Source organism: Amphiura filiformis, unplaced genomic scaffold, assembly GCF_039555335.1.
Source record: "Amphiura filiformis unplaced genomic scaffold, Afil_fr2py scaffold_64, whole genome shotgun sequence".
Taxonomy (NCBI): domain Eukaryota; kingdom Metazoa; phylum Echinodermata; class Ophiuroidea; order Amphilepidida; family Amphiuridae; genus Amphiura; species Amphiura filiformis.
The window spans coordinates 80,045-102,532 of NW_027305528.1; the positions used below are offsets into that span (position 1 = coordinate 80,045).

Genomic DNA, 22,488 nt, shown 5'->3' on the forward strand with positions numbered 1-22,488 from the left:
ATGCTCCCCTGGTCATGGGGTTTGTTTTCACCGAGTTTGAGTCCCGTACTCCTAACAGATGTCCAAAAAATTCAATTCTAAGATTTGACCCCAGATGACCTTTGACCTGACCTATGCATGATATTCCATAATGTTCCCCTGGTCTTGAGGTTTGTTGTCACCATGTTTGAGCCCCGTACCTCTTACAGATATCCAGAAAATGAAATTCTACGATTTGACCCCAGATGACCTTTGACATGACCCTTGCACAGTGTTCCAAAATGTTCCCCAGGTCAGTAAGTTTGTTGTTGTGGAGTTTGAGCCCCGTACCCCTAACAGATGTCCAGAAAATGCATTTAGAAAATTTGACCTCTACATGACCTTTGACCTGACCCCTGCAAAATGTTCCCCTGGTCATGAGATTTGTTGTCACTGAGTTTGAGCCCCATACCCCTTGCAGATATCCAGAAAATGAAGTTATAAAGATTTGACCCCAGATAACCTTTGACCTGACCCCTGCAAAGTGTTCAAACATGTTCCCCTGATCATTAAGTTTGTTGTCACCAAGATTGAGCTCCGTACCCCTTACAGATGTCCAGGAAATGCGTTTCTAAAATTTGACCTCTGCATGACCTTTGACCTGACCCCCGCAAAATGTTCCCCTGGTCATGAGATTTATTGTATCGAGTTTGAGCCCCATACTCCTTACAGATGTCCAGATAATGCAATTGTAAGATGTTACCCCCTTAATGACCTTTGACCCCAATTCTGTGTGCAAGGTATGGGCACTGGGTAAAGCCGATGCACATGTGTAAGTAACGTCATTGTGCTATGTAATATGTGGCAGAAGAAGCATTTTGAAGATATTTGGTTATATACCGAAAATGCCCTTTAATGACCTTTGATCCCAATTCTGTTTGCACCATATGGGCACTGGATATAGGCGATACATATGTGCAAGTTACGTAATTGTAGGGTGTAACATGTAGGAGGAGAAGCATTTTGAAGTTTGTTGCCAGAAGAAGAAGAAAGAAAGAAAGAACTAGATCTGGTTACAGATCTGGACCTAGCCGGGGCCGGAAATGCCAGTCTTAACTTAAAGTTTGACCTTTGACCGGCTATTATGAACATCTCACACCATTAATGGTGCATCACTGTAGCATGTAGGGGCTTTATCCGTCTTCCATAGGCTGAGATACAGCTACTTTTCCGTAATTTTAAACATTTTTTTGCAAATTTGACGTTTTGACCTCCTTAATGACCTTTGACCCCAATGTAAAAAAAACCTCATATACACCAAGAAAATGCATTGTTACAGTTTAAATAAAAAAAATCTACTATGCTTAGTTATGGAGATAAAAATTCTTAAAGTTATTTAGCTTAAAACCGGAAATGACGTCTAAATGACCTTTAAACAAAAAATAAAAATACCGTACATACATCGGGTAACACTAATGCATGTATGAAGTTTATGTCACTCTGGTCTGGTTACGTTTTGAGATTAAAAAAAAAGAAAATATTTGATGATTTTTGGTTTTGACCGGAAGCGACCCCTTAATGACCTTTGACCCCAAAACTGTAGACACCCCAAAGACCCTGGTTGGTAGTAGCAATGCATGTGTGCCAATGACAACACTCTGCTATGTAATTTGTAAAAGCAGTGATTTTTTGAATATTTTTAGCTTTCAGACCGGAAATTACCCCTTAATGACCCTTGACCCAAATTCTGTGAATAACTTATAGGCACTGGATATAGCCGATGCATATGTGTAAGTGACATCATAGTACTATGTAATTTGTGGCAGAAGAAGCATTTTGAAGATATTTCGTTTTATACCGGAAATGACCCCTTAATGACCTTTGACCCCAAATTTGTGAATATCCTATAGACACTGGATATAGCCGATGCATATGTGCAAGTGACGTCATTGTAGGATGTAACATGTAGGAGAAGAAGCATTTTGAAATTTGTTGCCAGAAGAAAGAAAGAAGCAGAAGAAACTAGATCTGGTTACAGATCTGGACCTAGCCGGAGCCGGAAATGCCAGTCTTAAAGTTTATGGACATCTCACACCATTAATGGTGCATCACTGTTGCATGTAGGGGCTTTATCCGTCTTCCATAGGCTGAGATATAGCTACTTTTCCGCAATTTTAAACATTTTTTTGCAAATTTGACGTTTTGACCTCCTTAATGACCTTAGACCCCAATACAAAAAAAACCACATATACACCACGAAAATGCATTGTTACAGTTTAAATTAAAAAAATCTACTATGCTTAGTTATGGAGATAAAAATTCTTGAAGTTATTTAGCTTAAAACCGGAAATGACGTCTAAATGACCTTTGACCGAAAAAATTAAAATACCGTGCACACATCGGGTAACACTAATGCATATATGAAGTTTATGCAACTCTGGTCTGGTTACGTTTTGAGATTTTAAAAAATGAACATATTTGATGATTTTTGGTTTTGACCGGAAGCGACCCCTTAATGACATTTGACCCCAAAACTGTAGACACCCCAAAGACCCTAGTTGGTAGCAATGCATGTGTGCTAATGACAACACTCTGCTATGTAATTTGTAAAAACAGTGATTTTTTGAATATTTTTAGCTTTCAGACCGGAAATGACCCCCTTAATGACCTTTGACCCAAATTCTGTGAATAATTTATAGGCACTGGATATAGCCGATACATATGTGTAAGTGACGTCATTGTAGGATGTAACATGTAGGAGAAGAAGCATTTTGAAGATATTTGGTTTTATACCGGAAATGACCCCTTAATGACCTTTGACCCCAAATTTGTGAATATCCTATAGACACTGGATATAGCCGATGCATATGTGCAAGTGACGTCATTGTAGGATGTAACATGTAGGAGAAGAAGCATTTTGAAATTTGTTGCCAGAAGAAAGAAAGAAAGAAAGAAGAAGAACTAGATCTGGTTACAGATCTGGACCTAGCCAGGCCGGAAATGCCAGTCTTAACTTAAAGTTTGACCTTTGACCGGCTATTATGGACATCTCACACCAACGGTGCATCACTGTAGCATGTAGGGGCTTTATCTGTGTTCCATATAGGCTGAGATACAGCTACTTTTCCGTAATTTAAAAAAAAATGCAAATTTGACGTTTTGACCTCCTTAATGACCTTTGACCCCAATATAAAAAAAAACCATATATACACCAAGAAAATGCATTGTTACAGTTTAAATTTAAACAATCTACTATGCTTAGTTATGGAGATAAAAATTCTTAAAGTTATTTAGCTTAAAACCGGAAATGACGTCTAAATGACCTTTGACCAACAAAATAAAAATACCGTACATACATCGGGTAACACTAATGCATATATGAAGTTTATGTCACTCTGGTCTGGTTACGTTTTGAGATATAAAAAAATTAAAATATTTGATGATTTTTGGTTTTTGACCGGAAGCGACCCCTTAATGACCTTTGACCCCAAAACTGTAGACACCCCAAAGACCCTGGTTAGTAACAATGCATGTGTGCTAATGACAACACTCTGCTATGTAATTTGTAACAACAGTGATTTTTTGAATATTTTTAGCTTTCAGACCGGAAATGACCCCTTAATGACCTTTGACCCAAAATCGGAGAATAACTTTTGTGTACCTGTAATAGCCGATGCATATGTGTAAGTGACATTATCGTACTATGTAATTTGTGGCAGAAGAAGCATTTTGAAGATATTTGGTTTTATACCGGATATGAACCCTTAATGACCTTTGACCCCAAATTTGTGAATATCCTATAGACACTGGATATAGCCGATGCATATGTGCAAGTGACGTCATTGTAGGATGTAACATGTAGGAGAAGAAGCATTTTGAAATTTGTTGCCAGAAGAAAGAAGACGAAGAAAGATCCGATAGCATCACAAGACCTAGCCGGTGTCCCGGCTAGGTAACTAGATCTGGTTACAGATCTGGACCTAGTCGGGGCCGGAAATGCCAGTCTTAACTTAAAGTTTGACCTTTGACCGGCTATTACGGACATCTCACACCATTAATGGTGCTTCACTGTAGCATGTAGGGGCTTTATCCGTCTTCCATAGGCTGAGATACAGCTACTGTTCCGTAATTTTAAACATTCTTTTGCAAATTTGACGTTTTGACCTCCTTAATGACCTTTGACCCCAATATAAAAAAACCTCATATACACCGCGAAAATGCATTGTTACAGTTTAAATTAAAAAAATCTGCTATGCTTAGTTATGGAGATAAAAATTCTTGAAGTTATTTAGCTTAAAACCGGAAATGACGTCTAAATGACCTTTGACAAAAAAAATAAAAATATCGTGCATACATTGGGTAACACTAATGCATATATGAAGTTTATGTCACTCTGGTCTGTTTACATTTTGAGATAAAATTTTTTTGAACATTTTTGATAATTTTGGTTTTTGACCGGAAGTAACCCCTTAATGACCTTTGACCCCAGAACTGTAGGCATCCTAAAGACCCTGGCTAGTAGCGATGCATGTGTGCTAATGGCGACTCTCTGCTATGTAATTTGTAAAGACAGTGATTTTTGAATATTTTTTACAAATTTTTCAGACTTTTACCGGAAATGACCCCTTAATGACCTTTGACCTCAATTTTTTAAAATAAGTTTTAAGCACTGCCACATGTTGATTCATATGCATGAGTCACATGATCATTGCATGTAATTTGTGGAAAGAGAAGCATTTTTTTTTTTTCAACATTTTTGACCATAAGGTCAAGGTCAAAGGTCACAGTCAGGTTAAAGTCAAATGTAAGGTTTGGCCTAGTCCAGTGGTCATTTGGCTCAAGTATGGTTGAACTCTGTCAAAGCATAAGAGAGCTAGGGCGAAACGTGGCAAGTCACGCAAAATGTCACGCTTTGTTGCCAGAAGAAGAAAGAATTAGCTGTGGTCTAAGACCACGAACACAGCCGTGTTGTGACCCCTTAATGACCTTTGACCCCAGAATATATGAAAACGCCCATAGACATTGGCTAATGTCAATGCATGGGTGCACGTGGCACCACTTTGCTATGTTATTTGTGGCAGAAGGGGCATTTTGAAGGTTTTTCGTCTCAGACCGGAAGGGACCCCTTAATGACCTTTGACCCAAATAAAAAAAAACACATATGAATTGGGTAACCACAATTCATGTGTGATCATACCGTTACTCTCCTATGGTTTAATTAGCAAATAAAAATTGTTTGAAGATTTTTCGTTTTATACCGGAAGTGACCCCTTAATGACCTTTGACCCCAAATCTGTGAGGACCCCATAGACACTGGGTAATAACAATGCATGTGTGCAAGTGGTGTCACTGTCCTACGTAATTTGAGGGAGAAGAAGCATTTTAAAGGTATTTCGTTTTATACCGGAAGTGGCCCTTAATGACCTTTGACACTAAATAAAAAAATACCACATATACACAGGGTAACAACAATTTATGTGTGAACATATCTTTACTGTCCTATGTTTTTCTTAGCAAATAAAAAATTTTGAAGTTTTTTCGTTTTATACCGGAAGTGACCCCTTAATGACCTTTGACCCCAAATCTGTGAGGACCCCATAGACACTGGATAATAACAATGCATGTGTGCAAGTGGTGTAACTCCTACGTAATCTGTGAGAGAAGAAGCATTTTGAGTTGAAATCACGTTTTTGACCCCTATGACCCCTGCGTGACCTTTGACCCCACGAGTTTCATATGACATGTAGGGGCATGGTCAATGATGGTTGTGACCAAGTTAGGTCAAAATCGGTGTAAGCATGTAAGTGCTAGAGCAAATGTAGTGGTCGGCAGAAAGAAGAAGAAGAAGAAGAAAGAAGAAGAAAGAACCTGTAAGAAAAAAGACACAGCCGTGACTAACGTCACGGCTGTGTAAAGATCCGATAGCATCACAAGACCTAGCCGGTGTCCCGGCTAGGTAACTAGATCTGGTTACAGATCTGGACCTAGCCAGGGCCGGAAATGCCAGTCTTAACTTAAAGTTTGACCTTTGACCGGCTATTATGGACATCTCACACCATTAATGGTGCATCACTGTAGCATGTAGGGGCTTTATCCGTCTTCCATAGGCTGAGATACAGCTACTTTTCCGTAATTTTAAATATTTTTTGCAAATTTGACGTTTTGACCTCCTTAATGACCTTTGACCCCAATATAAAAAAACCTCATATACACCGAGAAAATGCATTGTTACAGTTTAAATTAAAAAAATCTACTATGCTTAATTATGGAGATAAAAATTCTTGAAGTTATTTAGCTTAAAACCGAAATGACCCCTTAATGACCTTTGACCCCTTATCTGTGAACACCCTATAGACACCGACCAAAGTCAAATCACATGATCTAAGCATGTCACCATCACATGTAATTTGTGGAAGAAGAAGCATTTTGAAGATATTTGGTTTTATACCGGAAATGACCCCTTAGTGACCTTTGACCCCAAATCTGTGAACACCCTATAGACACTGGATATAGACGATGCATATGTGCAAGTGACGTCATTGTAGGATGTAACATGTAAGGGAAGAAGCATTTTGAAATTTGTTGCCAGAAGAAAGAAAGATCCGGTAGCATTTCAAGACCTAGCCGGTGTCCCGGCTAGGTAAGAAGAAAGATCCGATAGCATCACAAGACCTAGCCGGTGTCCCGGCTAGGTAAGAATCGGAGAGCATTACAGTACCTAGCTGGGGTGTGTAAACCCCCCAGCTAGGTAAAAAAGGGCTGACCTGATTTTGGCCAATTTTAGATCGGTCGGTGGAGGCAAGCAAACATTTGTTTGGCCTTATTTCAATGTTAATAACATCACTCACCTCATACGCACTAGTGATTTGCAAGTCATAAAACACGGGGACAAATATTATTGCTATTGATGAATATAACAGAATGTAACCAAATATGGCATTGAAATACAATCCCCCGTGAACAAATGTCTCAGCAGGAGTACCAAGAAGTGATATTGGTGATACGAACGATGCTAATAAAGTCATAGCAACTGGAATACTGAAGACGCTGCGATCCGCCAAGAGGAATCTGTATTAGTAAAGATGGTGTGTATGTCAATAAACATTGAACACGATCTAGCCATAGAGGCCAAAAGAGGCATTTTTTGAAAGATATTAATTGATACCTATACTAACATTAGGTTTCAACAAACATCCTGAGAACACCAAAGGTCTAGCATACTTGGTTCTAAAGTTCTGAAGTTTTGTGAAGTCTATTTTCTTATGTATTTTATTGTTTTTTACTCCATATTTTTGCCTTTATCTCAATTTCAAATTCACCACCTTTGGTCTCCATGGATCAGTTCGTGTCACATATTAATTAAACCGAACAATTGGCATGGCATGCATAGGGTTACCCGTATAGCATGTGTAGAAACGATAAATAAAGTTCCAGCATTTCCAATGTTTAAACATTTTCTTACACTTTCTCAAATTTAACAAAAACATACAAAGTTGATTATTTTAACTAATTGAAACCACAACTTTGAACGTCTTGATCCGCCATTGTTTAGGTATATCTCAGATGTCTGGAAAAAGGGGACTCCAAAGAACAACATATATTAAAGGGGATGATTGCGTTGTGGTTCCCGGTTTAGGGGTCCCCGCTTTTTAGATTTCATGGGGCAAAAAAAAACGGTCCCAAAACAACCATCCATAATAAGCAGGCTGGTAATCACGATTTGGCGATTGGTTGGACGTCTTTTTACTATCGTTCGAACTGCGCAGGCGGCGACCGGATGTTGCGCTCGCCGCGCTCGCCGCTTCGCGGCGAGCTGTCGCGGCTTCGCCGCTCCCCTCCCCTCGGCAAGGATCGTGAGTCGTCTTTGACAAAGACTACGCAGGGCCGGGCCTGCTGAAGGGTCCCGGAATATTTAAGAGACGTTTTTGTGGCACTTTTGTCTATTTTGGCCACAATAAAGAGCTCAATTTCAGCCCGGAATATCATACCTTTTTAGGATATTTTTTTAGTTTGATACTATTTTCAGAGACGCTATAAAATCAATACAAATACAATGTAGCCTATATTATGATGATATCCATAGAGTGCCCATTTAGGGTTTTAATTCTTAATTTGTTGGGTTTTTGGTGTCATTTCCTATCAAATCAAATCCATCTATATTCTATAGGCCAAGGTCATATGTATAATGAACGTCAGTTATATCTCATTGGATCATTTTAACAATATAATAACCAGATATCGTGTTATTGTTCCGAAAACCACTGACCGTGAAACAAGGACAATGAATACAGGGTGTATCAAAATGATTGGTACCCATCAGTATCCAGCGAGCATGGCCAAGAACGCACATCAAAATGCAGTAAAACATCCACCTTGTTTGTTGAATTTTGTTATATAAAAGGTCGTTTACACAATCAATAGTATTCATTTCAGGAAGATCTAATGTTGAATTTGGAAGAAGCAGGTGTTTCATTTAACAACAAAACTGATGGGTACCAATCATTTTGATACACAATGTACGGACAAAAGTTCCAAATGCTCTGAAAGTCAATTTTTAACTTACTAAACAGCAAGTTGGAAATATTAAAGCATCGGTGTTTGGAAGATGGTTCAGGATCACTATCATTTGGTTTGTTCCCTAATCCTCTGTGAAGATCGACCAGCAATTCAAAGTTGAAAGACAAGAGTTTACATACCTATTGATAGTTTTTTGGCCACCCTTAGTACAACCATGGTAGAGCCCAGTCAAAGTTGAAATAACAAGAAATAGCGCAAATACGATGTAGTCTACTACACCGAGCGGGTAAATGGCATCGGACATGATAGGAAGGCTTGGTTGATACTAGAAATAAAGGAAATGAACTATAATAAGATATCTTCAAACCACATATTGTCAGGAAATATAAATACCTTGAGAATAATACATGTATACTAAACTGGGCTAAAAAGAAACGTATAATTTTTCACATGGTCATATCTTGAACATTTGTCCATCAAAATGAATCAAAACTACATACATGATTTCTACTCGACTCTATTGACATGTTAATATCCCAACGGTTACTTTACTGACATTACTGAAAATTGCACTGGCATGGAACCACTTGCTGCAGAGGATGATTTAAGGTTAAATACAATTGATTTTCAAGGCTTGATTCCAGAGGGGCGTAAGTTAATAATGGAAACAGCCATGCAGAAAAGAATGAACTCACGCGTACAATAGTGTATCAATCTGAACTAGGGCCACGGACAAACCGCGGCTCGTGAGTCATCCTATATGTTACAGGGATCGGGAAGGGGCGACCATGATAGGACCATATCGGCTGATGTGGGAGGGGGGTGATTGTGGGCAGCCGTTTTCGGCAATTTTCCTTTGGATTTTCTAAATTTTCAATTTTTAAAATTATCCTGGATGATATCTGTCGTGAAATAAATCAATGCTTCTATAGGCTATAATAGGCCCAGTATGCCTATTTATACCCTGATTATGCAATATATATGCCTACAACAATAACTACAACAACAGTAACAAAACCAACAACCAATATTTTGTTAATCTAATTTGTAAAAATATATTCATAGGCCGCGCCTATTAGACTAGTATAGCCTAAAAATTCCTGAATTATATAATGAAAAAAAAACGGGCAAAAACAATCAATCGCTGCAGTCAGAAAGAAAGAAACGAAGAAGAAAAAAAGAAAAAAGTGAGAGAAAAATAAAATAAAATAGATGGAATGGACCACATAGGGACTCGAACACGTACCAGAGTTCTCCAGCTCAAAACTAAAGTATTATATAGTCGAACGTGAGTCCTGCGCGCTAACCGATTGAGCTACTGAGTGATCTGTGAAACCGATTGATATCAAACTGACTATTATGGAATAGTGCATACCAGGCTCTTATGATAAACAATCTCATCACCGCTGTAAATCTCGGTGGTATCGATGGCGGAAAACCTCGATTTTTGCAAAAGTAGCTTAAATTTGGAGTGAAATTCAAATGGTAAAGGAATCGTCATACTTTTGAGAAATAATGTAGGCAGTTAGAAATCAAAATTAACGTTCCACAATCCAGATATCGATAATGTAACATAACAGTGTTTCGTGGTACAAGATTCTCGAAAATTGTTCCCAAAAACGGGCTAATAAAATTTAATCGGTACTGTATTTGGTTCTTCCCCATGGCAACATTATTTCTTTGGTCGATTTGTAGAACAATACAAAAAAGGAGAAAACAATCACTCGGCGTGGTTTTATACGGAGCGAATATTTGAAAAAAACTGCATGGAACGTGTTTTTGATCTTGTGAACATGGTGCGTAAAAATGATTTAAACGAAGGATTTTCAAACGGATTCTAAAAATTGGTACAAACACACAAAAATAATGTTAAGATACATCCATGCACCAACATTTGACTCACTGCGATATTTGATTGCTGAGAAAACGCGGTTTTAGAGAACAACTTGATACGTCTTTTATACGTTTTTTATACGTTTCTTCGTGTAACCTTAAGGAAACCACATCATGCACTGTAAAAGTGTTATCACTAGAGTTTCAACTGCCACTTTACTTTTCAAGTCCCATTTAACTCTGTGCAAAAGATATTGTTTTAGAATTGCCCGTGTGTCATTATTACTTGGTCGATTTCAGATTTAAAGTGATGTATGCATGAAGGATAATTTACACCTTCTGTAGATAACATAAAATGTGAAATCGACCAACGTTTTGAAGGTGTTCTTATTGTAAATATATCTGTCCAAATTCAAATTTAACCATGCACGTGTGTATGCAGTGGGCGGGCAGTAGTGTCATGTTCACTCACACAGCTGTGCTAACCGCAAGACTTGCTGGGAATGCACTTCCCAGCATCATCCTCTGCACTTGCTGTATCATGTTTGCTGGAAATGTCGGCGACATAGAGCTTATGTCGCCGAAGAAATCGAAAGAAAGTTGAAATGAATGTTATGACACTTATCCAAATGTTGTTGTTTTTTCGGGGGGGGGGGCACTGGGGGGCAAAGTGAATTTAAGGGGGGCAAAATGTACACATTTTGTTCAAAAATGCCACAAAAAGTAGAAATTTACGTAATTTGGGGGTTTTTGCCTAAAAACTGGGGAAAAACTGGGGTCAAGATAAATAATAATAATAATAATGAGAGATTTAATATAGCGCCCAACGCAAATAGCCTCTGGGCGCTTTACAAAACATAAAACCTAGGGAACAAAAAATTTAAAAACAATATATAGCCTAACTTAAACATACTATTACACATACACAATATTGCAAGAAAATGACAGGGTACATTGCACAAGATTGGAAGCACACAGCAACTCTTAGGTGGGGAGCCGAGCCGGGAGAAGAAAACAGAGCAAAAACAAGGAGCCGGCAAGACGCAGACCAGTCCACCACCCTGAGTCACTATGCAACTCCAATCAAGTACAAATAATAATGGCAACAACAACAATGCATTAACAAAATTAAATAAGTTAAAAACAAGAATCAAATCAAAAGCAAAATGATTCCAAGAGTCAGATTATGCAGTGCTCCGCAGCCGGAGGCACAGAAGAGAACTCAACAAAAGGAAACGGAGAACTACATAATCCAACCATGAGAAAAATACAGGGCGGCATAATGGCAAAACCATCAGATTTTATACGAGTTTGATCCAAGGCACAATAATTAAAAATATAAATATTATATCAGCTAACAAGTACAATAAATATTATAATACAGATCTAAAAGCATAATAACTTAACATACTATTACACATACACACTATTGCAAGGCAAACGATTACATGGTTGTACAAGATTGGAATCACACAGCAACTCAAAGTGGGGAACCAAGCCGGGAGGAAACAGAGCGGACGCAAGGTACCGGCAAAACGCAGAACACTCCACCACCCTGAGCTACTATGCAAGTCCAATCAAGTACTGGTACAAGAAGAGGCATTAAAGAACCAAAACAAATATGCATGTCAAACACAGTGAACTAAAGCAACAGAAAAAATTATTTTAAACATGCTAAAAATGACATTCATAAGCAAAAATGATTCCAAGAATCAGATCATGCAGCGCTCCGCAACCGGCCCTAAACGGACTCAGGCTCAGAACAAAACAAAAGAAACGGAGATCTGCATAACCCAACCAAGTCATAACAAGGCACATTTTCTTATAAAATAATTTTATAATATATCAGCAAACAACATACAGTAAATGCAGATTATACAATATAAAAGAGCAAAAACAAAGTGATCTGTGACCGGCACAATAATAACAAGAATTAAAAATTGGCGACCCAGGAGAGGAGAGGTTACCAGCACATTCTCTCTCAGCAAGTGCAACAGCAACTTGCTCCCTATGATGGAAATGGTTAGTAGGCGCAACAGCAACCTACTCCCAACAATTTGGGCTGGGTTAAAATTGCACGACGGAACAAAAGTAAGTGACCGGCACCGGTGAGACGTAGAAATACCCTGGAGAGGAGAGGTTACCAGCACAATCACTCTCAGTAAATGCAACAGCAATTTACAAAAATGGGCAGGGTCAATTCAACACAATATAATAACAAACTAGATCTGGTTACAGATCTGGACCTAGCCGGGGCCGGAAATGCCAGTCTTAACTTAAAGTTTGACCTTTGACCGGCTATTACGGACATCTCACACCATTAATGGTGCTTCACTGTAGCATGTAGGGGCTTTATCCGTCTTCCATAGGCTGAGATACAGCTACTGTTCCGTAATTTTAAACATTTTTTTGCAAATTTGACGTTTTGACCTCCTTAATGACCTTTGACCCCAATATAAAAAAACCCTCATATACACCGCGAAAATGCATTGTTACAGTTTAAATAAAAAAAATCTACTATGCTTAGTTATGGAGATAAAAATTCTTGAAGTTATTTAGCTTAAAACCGGAAATGACGTCTAAATGACCTTTGACAAAAAAAATAAAAATACCGTGCATACATTGGGTAACACTAATGCATATATGAAGTTTATGTCACTCTGGTCTGTTTACATTTTGAGATAAAATTTTTTTTTGAACATTTTTGATAATTTTGGTTTTTGACCGGAAGTAACCCCTTAATGACCTTTGACCCCAGAACTGTAGGCATCCTAAAGACCCTGGCTAGTAGCGATGCACGTGTGCTAATGGCGACTCTCTGCTATATAATTTGTAAAGACAGTGATTTTTTGAATATTTTTTACAAATCTTTCAGACTTTTACCGGAAATGACCCCTTAATGACCTTTGACCTCAATTTTTTTAAATAAGTTTTAAGCACTGCCACATGTTGATTCATATGCATGAGTCACATGATCATTGCATGTAATTTGTGGAAAGAGAAGCATTTTTTGTGAAATCAACATTTTTGACCATAAGGTCAAGGTCAAAGGTCACAGTCAGGTTAAAGTCAAATGTAAGGTTTGGCCTAGTCCAGTGGTCATTTGGCTCAAGTATGGTTGAAATCTGTCAAAGCATAAGAGAGCTAGGGCGAAACGTGGCAAGTCACGCAAAATGTCACGCTTTGTTGCCAGAAGAAGAAAGAAAGATCCGATAGCATCACAAGACCTAGCCGGTGTCCCGGCTAGGTAAATAAACAATATCATGGTGGAACAATATACATTAATCAGGTAGCGTGAACAGATGGGTTTTCAAGCTGGTCTTGAATTGGTCGACAGATTGCGAACTGCGAATGAATGATGGTAGTTGATTCCAAAGAGATGGTGCGGCTGAAGAGAATGAGCGATAACCGTATGAAGCAGTCTTGAGCGCGATAGTTGGCGGAGGCTGCAGAAGCAATTCAGATGATGAGCGAAGAAGGCGAGTTGGCTTTCGAATGACAATGATTTCCTTGATGTAATCAGGTGCTAACCCATGAATAGCCTTGAAGGTAATGAGAAGAATTTTGAATATGATTCTCTTCTTGACAGGCAGCCAGTGGAGTTGGCGCAACACAGGTTTCATGTGACAGCGACCTTTTACTCGAGTAACCAACCGGGCCGCAGCGTTTGGCCCCCAGGCGGTGATGGAAGCGATATCGCCAATTTTGAGGTCGCCATTGGATTAACACATAATCATGAAATCTTCATAAACAATTCTAAATTTGTTATGTGGTGTCAAAGCAAAATTATCTTACTCTAAAACCGTCGGGGTACGACCATGTACCACACTTCAAGTATGTTAATTTTCCATTTGTAATTGCTAACCGTGTATTTTGAATGGGGCTGTCAGCCCTGTATCTTCGCCAGCCTCGTACGTCACGTGTTGCGCTTCCTATGCCGCCTGCTTGCCCCTCCCCCTCCCGTAGCGCCGCCACTGATACAGACATCGATAGTGCATGTGTGTGTCCACCATGTGCTTGGAATCATTCAGTATATCTGCTACGAGTTTTATTTTTGTGAGACAATCCTGACATGCCTGAGGAAAGTCCATATTGCTGTTTCAATTGCTACGAGCACGGCGAATGGAGCAAAACCCGATGGTGGGTATGTGGACAATAAAATAATAATAGGAAAAATAAAATAACTAAAAAGGAACAAGTAAAAGGAACATCATAATCACAAAAAATTGTTACATCAAAATACAATGAATTCAGTTCAATAGAGTTTTAAAAAATTACTACACACATATTTACCATCAAGCATAATAAAAATATATTTTTAAAATCAGAACAGCTGTGGTATGCAATTTAATACTACAGAATTAAAAGAGCACAATAATAAAATTACAATACTCAGTAAAAACGATAAATTCAAAGTATATAGGTGAGTCTATCTATTTTTACCTCATTAAGAATATCTGGTTTTGCACAACACTTTGTTTTGGAAATATCAATGCCAAGGAAATGCTTGAATGACATCCTGGAGTGGAATGCTCTCCCACCTACACAACCATTCAATATGTAGATACAGATATGTGGGTTGTTGTTTGTTTTTGTTAAAATGTCTAAATTACTGGCGTAGCAAGAGGTTGTGGCGCCCAGGAGAAAGGATTCCCCATTCCTGAAACAATTGTGCGCGGTGCGAAAATTTACACATCTAAAGGTCCGTTCATACTACCACCTCATTTGCTTTGCGATGCCGATATATCGATTACTTTTTGCCGCAACTCAACACAACTCGTCGCATTTCCAAGTTAAAATGTATTTAACTTTATTGCGATATCGCAATGCAGTAGTTTGCAGTACGATGCAGTGCGGCAACGCACCGCATCGCAAATCAACGCATCACAAATGCGGTGGTAGTATGAACGGATCTTAACCCAAATAGGAGAAATAATTCTTCTGTTGACTTGTTGAAGTCTAGTTTGTGAAACAATACGTTGAAACGACAACATGCTAATCTAAGTGGAGCAGAGTGGATGGAAAACTGCTCCTGAAGGAAGATACCGGTAGTGAACGGTGATAACAGCACCGTCAGAGATATTGTCATCTGTGCAGAATTTTGTACGCAAATGATTACGTAAGCCTACAGTGGTCTAAATGAGACATATTATATTCGCCGTCGAAGTGATGTAATAATCGGATTAACTATCATCATAGCAATAGATGAATACAATTTTTGAACTGATCGACCTGCACTAAAAGCAGGTTGAACTCATCACCTGTGTATGACTGCAATCATAGATTGAAAACAATACCGCTCTTTTCAAAGATACTAATCTTACAGGTGCAATACAGGGCTGCGACACTAAATAATTTGCATAGCAAAATGACCCGTCTCCTCCGCAGCCAATTTGGTTCCGCTCCATCGAAATCAAGCTGGTCACGGAAGAGACTACCCTCCTTTGTGTTTGTTCATTTGTGTATGGAGAGCCCTTCTTGGAGTCCGTAATGACTTAGGCTACGCTCTCAGCTAGAGTCCGACGCTGCATTGTACTAGAAATACCTTTTCTGTGAAATCGCTATAGAGCCAACCGGGAACACGTATTCGTTTTGAAAATATAGCATTAAAATTAGTATCACCCTTGTGGCCCCGTGCAGTGGAAAACCTTAATTCTTTCATTAAAAAGAAATGAAAATTTAAAAAAACACGGATCTACCTGTGCACCTATAAAATGAGCACAGCATTTGTCTCAAATATGAATGAATTTTAAGAAACATACGGGATATGATGAACATTGACCTGACGCCATGATAGTAGGATCTATTAGTCGTTTTATATACAATGTATATACCGTATTGTCATAATACCAATATTTGTCATAATATATAATGAGTAATATTTAGCACAACGTAAATGTGCAGTTCATATGCACAAACGAATACTTTTCTTTATGATATTCAGGTTTGTGTACATCACATATAACATGTCACATAGGAGGTCATACGTGTTGACCTTCATCTATTTTATTTGTTCATCTGTGTATGGAGAGGAGAAACGCCATTAAACTCCATTAAAACTCCATCAGTATTAGGGCGTAGTTCAGTGAACTCACCGGATTGTTATTCCAAGTACTTATATGTATTAATGGGTCGAGGCGATTGCATTGAAAAACCTAATAAATTATTCATAACAGTTACGTAATCAATCGATAGTGCGGACACTTTTCATTTGCAAACCACCAAAATTCGTGATCTTTTAGCGTTGGAAAAGAAACCACGTGAATAGAGTGCCCTCTCAAGAATATCAACTCTCTGGTGCAATACTTCAGAGAAACTGACCAGCAATAAGAACTTTTAGTTGAGTATCCACTATATAAAGATTGCAGTAATTAGGGGCTGTGCAATAATTATGAGCCCTGGTGGGAGGGCAAATTGGGGGCCAAGAAATTTTGACGAGCCGAGAAGGGGAAGCGATTTTCATGGGGCGCTTTTTAAATACAACGCTCTATAAAGGCTTCGGAAAACATTACGGAAATGCTTAATTCAAATTTTCCTCGTAATATATATCTAAACCAAGGTTTGTCAATTTGGATCCCTAGAATTTGGCATGTTTGGCAGGCCGAGAGTGGGGAAATAGATTTTAGGATAGCCGAGAGGGGGGAAGCAATTTTTGACATGCAATTTGGCTCATAATTATTGCACGCAGCCCTTTAAGATAGGCCTACTAAAGTACTGATTGATATATTGAACAAATTTTAATCTTTCATAAGTATAATAATTTTCATGATTGATATATTGTTCGTGAATGTAATTTTGGCTTTGCGTATTTCATACCTATAACAATAGGTTATTGGCTATAACAATTTTAATGTTTCTGGCCGGATCACTGTCCATTTAATGGCACACGGACGTAAGCAATACGTAACGTTAAAAAATCAATCTGCTATATCCATTTGATGCATCCCTGCTTGTAAATACAGGGTGTCCTAGAAATGCTCTCGAAACTACTACTAAAATAGATAGGCTACAACTCGCCTATACTGGCTATCCAGGCTTGTGCATTTTTATTGTATGAGCTTGGAACGGTCCATGGATTTTCCATGGATTAGCATGTGTCCCTTACGGACCAACCTGGGTAAACAAACAAACAAACAAACAAATAAACAAACAATATCATTTACCTAAATTGAAACAAAATATGCATTGATATTAAAACATGATGTGTACGTAAGAGCACTGCGAATTAAGAAAAACCACTGGTGAGTATGTGGGCAGTAAAATCAACTGCACCTTGAAGAAGTAAAGTCTGCACAAAAAGTAACTCAGCTGTTATAAATACGCCTATATATTCAGAACAAATATTTGTTTTCACAATATTTCAACATAGAGAGAAGGATGATTTATTTACACGCATTTTGATACCCCATTCGTCAAATGTCGTTCAATATTAACAACACAGTAGTGCTTTTACAGAAAAATACCCGAATTAAAATGTTGCAGTTTACAGCGATCAATGGTTATAATGCCAGCACTGTAAATACGTAAAGCCCACCATTATCTTCGCGCTTACTTCAAATCAATACAAATAACTGCAACTTTTAAATTGGGGTATTTTTCTTTCAAAACACTGCTGTATTGTCAATATTGAACATTATTATGTTTTGATGGATCCAAGTTGTGATAATATTGGATCCAAAACATAATAATGATAAAATTGATGCTTTACGCCCAATATTTATTGGTCTCGCTATGAGTTGTAAAATATTGGACTCGACTACGTCTCGTCCAATATTTTAAAACTCATAGCTCGACCAATAAATATGGGCTCAACCGATCCAATTTTATATCAAAATTGGACAAATGGGGTATCAAAATGCGCATAAATAAATCATCCTTCTTTTTATGTTGAAATATTGTGAAAACAATTATTAGTTCTGAATCTATAGGCGTATATATAACAGCTGAGTTACTTTTTGTGCAGACTTTATAAATACTACTCACCAATTACGTTTCTTCTGCCGAATAATATGATTCCGGGTGTCCTGCGTAGATCATCAAATCAACCGCTACTAAAATATACGTTCGCGTGCTTACTCACTGTAATGCTATGCCTAACTGCCTATATGGCGCATGTCCTTTCTTCTTTCGTTCTCCTCTGGTGCTTCTTTGACATATGCTCTATCCATATAAATTACCAAAAGGTCGATCGTTTCATCAATCCATTCAATTTGTGCGAATTAATATCAGCTACCAAGTGAATTCACTAGGCCTACTACCTGTATGCGTATTGTAATTTTTACCTTTACGTGTTTAACTATTCAATTTACTGATGGAAATGGCAATGCTGGTTCCTGCTATATAGCAGGAGTGCACAAATCGGTCACCTGACACTCCAGAAGGAAGACACATTATTTGGTGAGTGTTAAGAATATCTGGTTTTTGCATATTAACAATTATCAATAAATATTTTTTGGAAATACATGTATCAAGGAATTGTATTTGCAACATAACCAATCTGGAGTGCAATGATCTATCACCACATATATCACACTCATTCAATATGTGGGTACACAATGTGTAATGTGCTGATTTGTGTTATTGAAATGTCTAATACAGTGGCATAGCTAGGGGTTGTGGCGACCGGGGCAAGGATACTATTAGTTACCCCCTGTTTGTCCGGCTTCATGGAATACTACACCAGACCGTAGATATTTTCCCGTATTTCGTGAGAAAAAACAGGGGGTATAACGATAAACCTTTTGTGAACATTCGAGCGAGTCTTAGGATATTGCGCGGAACATGTTGCGCAGATGCGCGTGTTAGGACTACGCAGGTAATACGGGAAATATTACCTGCCTGTATATTAATAAGGAGTACACAGGTAATACGGATATGTATCCAAGTGGTGTTTGACCAATGAGATTACAGAATTCTTGTCAACTAAAGGATAAAGAATGGTGCCCCCACCCCTCCATTCCTGAAACAAATTATGCGCTCGGCGAAAATTTGCACATCTTTCCCAAATAGGGGAAATTATATCTCTGTCGACTTGTTGAAGTCTGGTTTATGAAACAACACGCAAACCTATAGTGGGACATATAATACTCAAAGATCCTAATGTACTGATTGATATCCTATATGTTTTGTACATGTTAAAGCAGGCTTATCATACTATATTTTTCGTACAAGAAATCATAGGTTGTGAATGTATGTTTGCTGTGTATATTTGCGTGAACTTTGAATACGTGATTTTGGCCGAGTATTTCATATCCATAACAATAGGCAATTAGCCAAATGTCAGGTAATAATTTTAATGTTTCCGACCGGATCACTGTCCATTTAATGGCACACGGAGCAATAAGTTAATCTGCTATATCCATTTTATTCATCACTACTAAATACAACGTGTCCCTGAAAGAACCGTTCGTCAAAAACTATTTGGGGTGGGGGGGGTCATTACCATATAGAGTACCCCCGTTTAGTGCAGGAGGCAATCTATAGTAGATCAAGAATAAATCGCCAGAACGAAATTGCGATGAAGGATTGGTATTACCAACTTTATACAACGCCCTCATTCGACTAAAAGTCGCCAATGGTCAAAAAAGGGCAAGTCCATCACAACATCATATTGATAAAGATGTGAGTACACTGATGTAACACATCCTAAATTCAAGGTTTGTTGAATTTTTGTGCTGAAAGTCAGTTTCAACTTTTAGAAATTTATGTGATAGCTGTTTTATTCTTCAACAACATCAATTATTTACTTTTATTTCATTCTGGCACTAAAATACCACAAATAAAACTTTCCTGCGATACATTTTTTCAGGGACATCCTATCACTCCATAGTCGACCAACGTCTTGCGGGCGGTTTTCAACAGACGAAACAGCTAATTGTTTGTTGGCTAAAATCATCGCAGCGTGATCCGCTCCTGAAGAGATCAAGAAGGAAAACAAGTCCCTGAACGATGTTCCTCCACACTTGATCGGGAAATCAAGAAACAGGATTATCGACGCGTAGAACTGAAAACCAGTATGCTTTGACTATATATATAAATACGTATTTATAAATACGCACGTGACCCATGGGCACGACATATCAAGACCAGCAAGCGTGACAAAATCCTCATGCAATTGACCACTATACAGAAAAGGATAAGAATTCATTAAATAAATATCATCAAATTTACGTATTAATTGAGTAGCAAAATTATTACACATGGGGGGATTCCGAATTTGCAATATGTTATCAAAAATTAAATTCTAAACGTTTTTATCAACCGAAAAAATATTTATCGACGAAAACGTTTACAATATAATCACAAAGTTGAACAAAATAAACAAGTTTGCTGCACAGTAGTCGAAATCGAAGCATACTGTTGGTCGGAACGGGAAAATGATTATGATAAGTCGTAGATATATGTTAAACTAAATATTTTTTAATCCTTACGACAACATGAATATTTTGAAATTTTCTATAGTAAAATTTAAGCAACTTAAAGGAGTATTTCGTGATCCTAGCATCCTCTATTTATGTCATTTTTCACTAGATATCCACGAAAAAAACGTATTCCCAAAATTTCAGTTGATTCCGATTTTGCGTTCGCGAGTTATGCATGATTATGTGTATTACACTGCTCCATAGACAATGCGTTGTAATTTCGTTCTGGTGCACCAGAACGAAATTCAAATTTCACGATATCTTTGTTAAACGAATTAATCTGCATGGAATATTTTGTACATAAACATTATGTAGCCAGAGGTTTCCAGTGATATAAAAATCTCAACTTTTTTGAGAAAAGTGGGGGATGAGGCTGTGGATCACGAAATGCCCTTTTAAAATTACCCGGGAATAATAATGTAATAATAAATATCATTTCCCCTTCGTTGATTGCTAATCTTTGTATTACTTTCAATCTGTCCTCTGCAGATGATGAGTGAGCTTAAGGAAGGAGGTTACGGCTGGATGGTGGTTTTTGGACGTTTTATTATCACGTTTTTACATGGTGGCATCAGCAAATCTCTGGGCGTTCTTCTGCCTCATTTATCGCTACAATTAAATGCTAACTTGAAAGAGTTGGGATTGTGTGCAGGTATTTATGGCGGATTAACAAATTTATTAGGTAAGGTTGCAATCTATTATAAATGCATTTCCCAAACAGGCAAGGGTTTTTCTGTTGCAGCGCTACGGGAGCATTGAAGAAGAAAAAATAACTAAGTGATATAAAAAATACTATCCCTTCGGACGTTAACCCTAGAACTACGAGAGGGGTTGTACCACCCCAAGGTTTTTCATACGTCAAGAAAAATGCGCGTCTTTATGCCCAGACAAAGCTAATTGTAGATCTATTCTTTGCGCTCATTTTATCGATACAATTTTTACCCAGCAGCACCTTACCCGGGCACCGACCATCAAAGATGACCATAGAGGAGGGGTTAGTGAAGCCCACCATAAGTTTCTACAGTAAAATCGCTGATTTTCATTTCCCTCTTGTTAAATTTTAAGAGATATTGACTTCTTATTTTGTTTGTTAGTTTTAAATAGTCATTTCCGTTCATATTTAGGAGAAAATGTAGTGAAAATCGCATGTCAGTTGAATTTTTAGCAAAAATCATTTCGCCTATACGTTTGTACATAGCCAGAATTTCACAATTTTGCAAGAGGACGCTCACGTCATAGCGACATTGGCTCGTGTCAAGTTCTCAGTTTTAGTTTCTATTTTAAATTTGTTCAGAAACCAAAAATCAAGGAATTAAAAACAATAGCATACTGTTACAAGTCGTACTGACTCAAGGTCAAAATCACCTTTTACGCAAATTCACACGAATGCACAACACAAATACACTGTTGATTAAGCTAACAAAATCTAAGTATTTAATTGAAAACAAAGTATGATTGATACATATAACAATATTGCATATACAATAAAATCACACAATCACAGTTTTACTCTATCAGTACTTAACCAGCGGTCTTCTTGTTGTTGATCCTAGAGTTCTTGCAATGTTCTGGACGACTGATGTATATATCCTTATTCACTTGTCCTGCGAAAATCAGCGAAGTCCATTGTACACTTGCGTTCATAAATATCCTTGCGTATGAAATCCTCACACGAAAATGATGCTGCTTTCTCCAATCATTAATCTTCTTGCGCTGCTTTCACCAAAATATATCTCCTTGTGCTGCTTTCTCCAAAATA

General features: G+C 37.9%; 1 protein-coding gene across 1 annotated transcript in view; it reads right to left on the minus strand.

Annotated features, from left to right (window-relative positions):
* LOC140144576 (sodium-dependent multivitamin transporter-like) overlaps nucleotides 1-18,620 on the minus strand; it is a 36,825-nt gene extending 18,205 nt beyond the window's left edge. The window contains exons 1-3 of the mRNA XM_072166395.1: nucleotides 18,292-18,620; nucleotides 8,655-8,800; nucleotides 6,807-7,026 (exon numbers count right to left, since the gene is read on the minus strand). Coding sequence (XP_072022496.1) covers nucleotides 6,807-7,026; nucleotides 8,655-8,779 — 345 coding nt within the window. The 5' untranslated portion in view covers nucleotides 8,780-8,800; nucleotides 18,292-18,620. The remainder of the gene's footprint in view (nucleotides 1-6,806; nucleotides 7,027-8,654; nucleotides 8,801-18,291) is intronic.
* Between the last annotated feature and the right edge of the window lie 3,868 nt (nucleotides 18,621-22,488).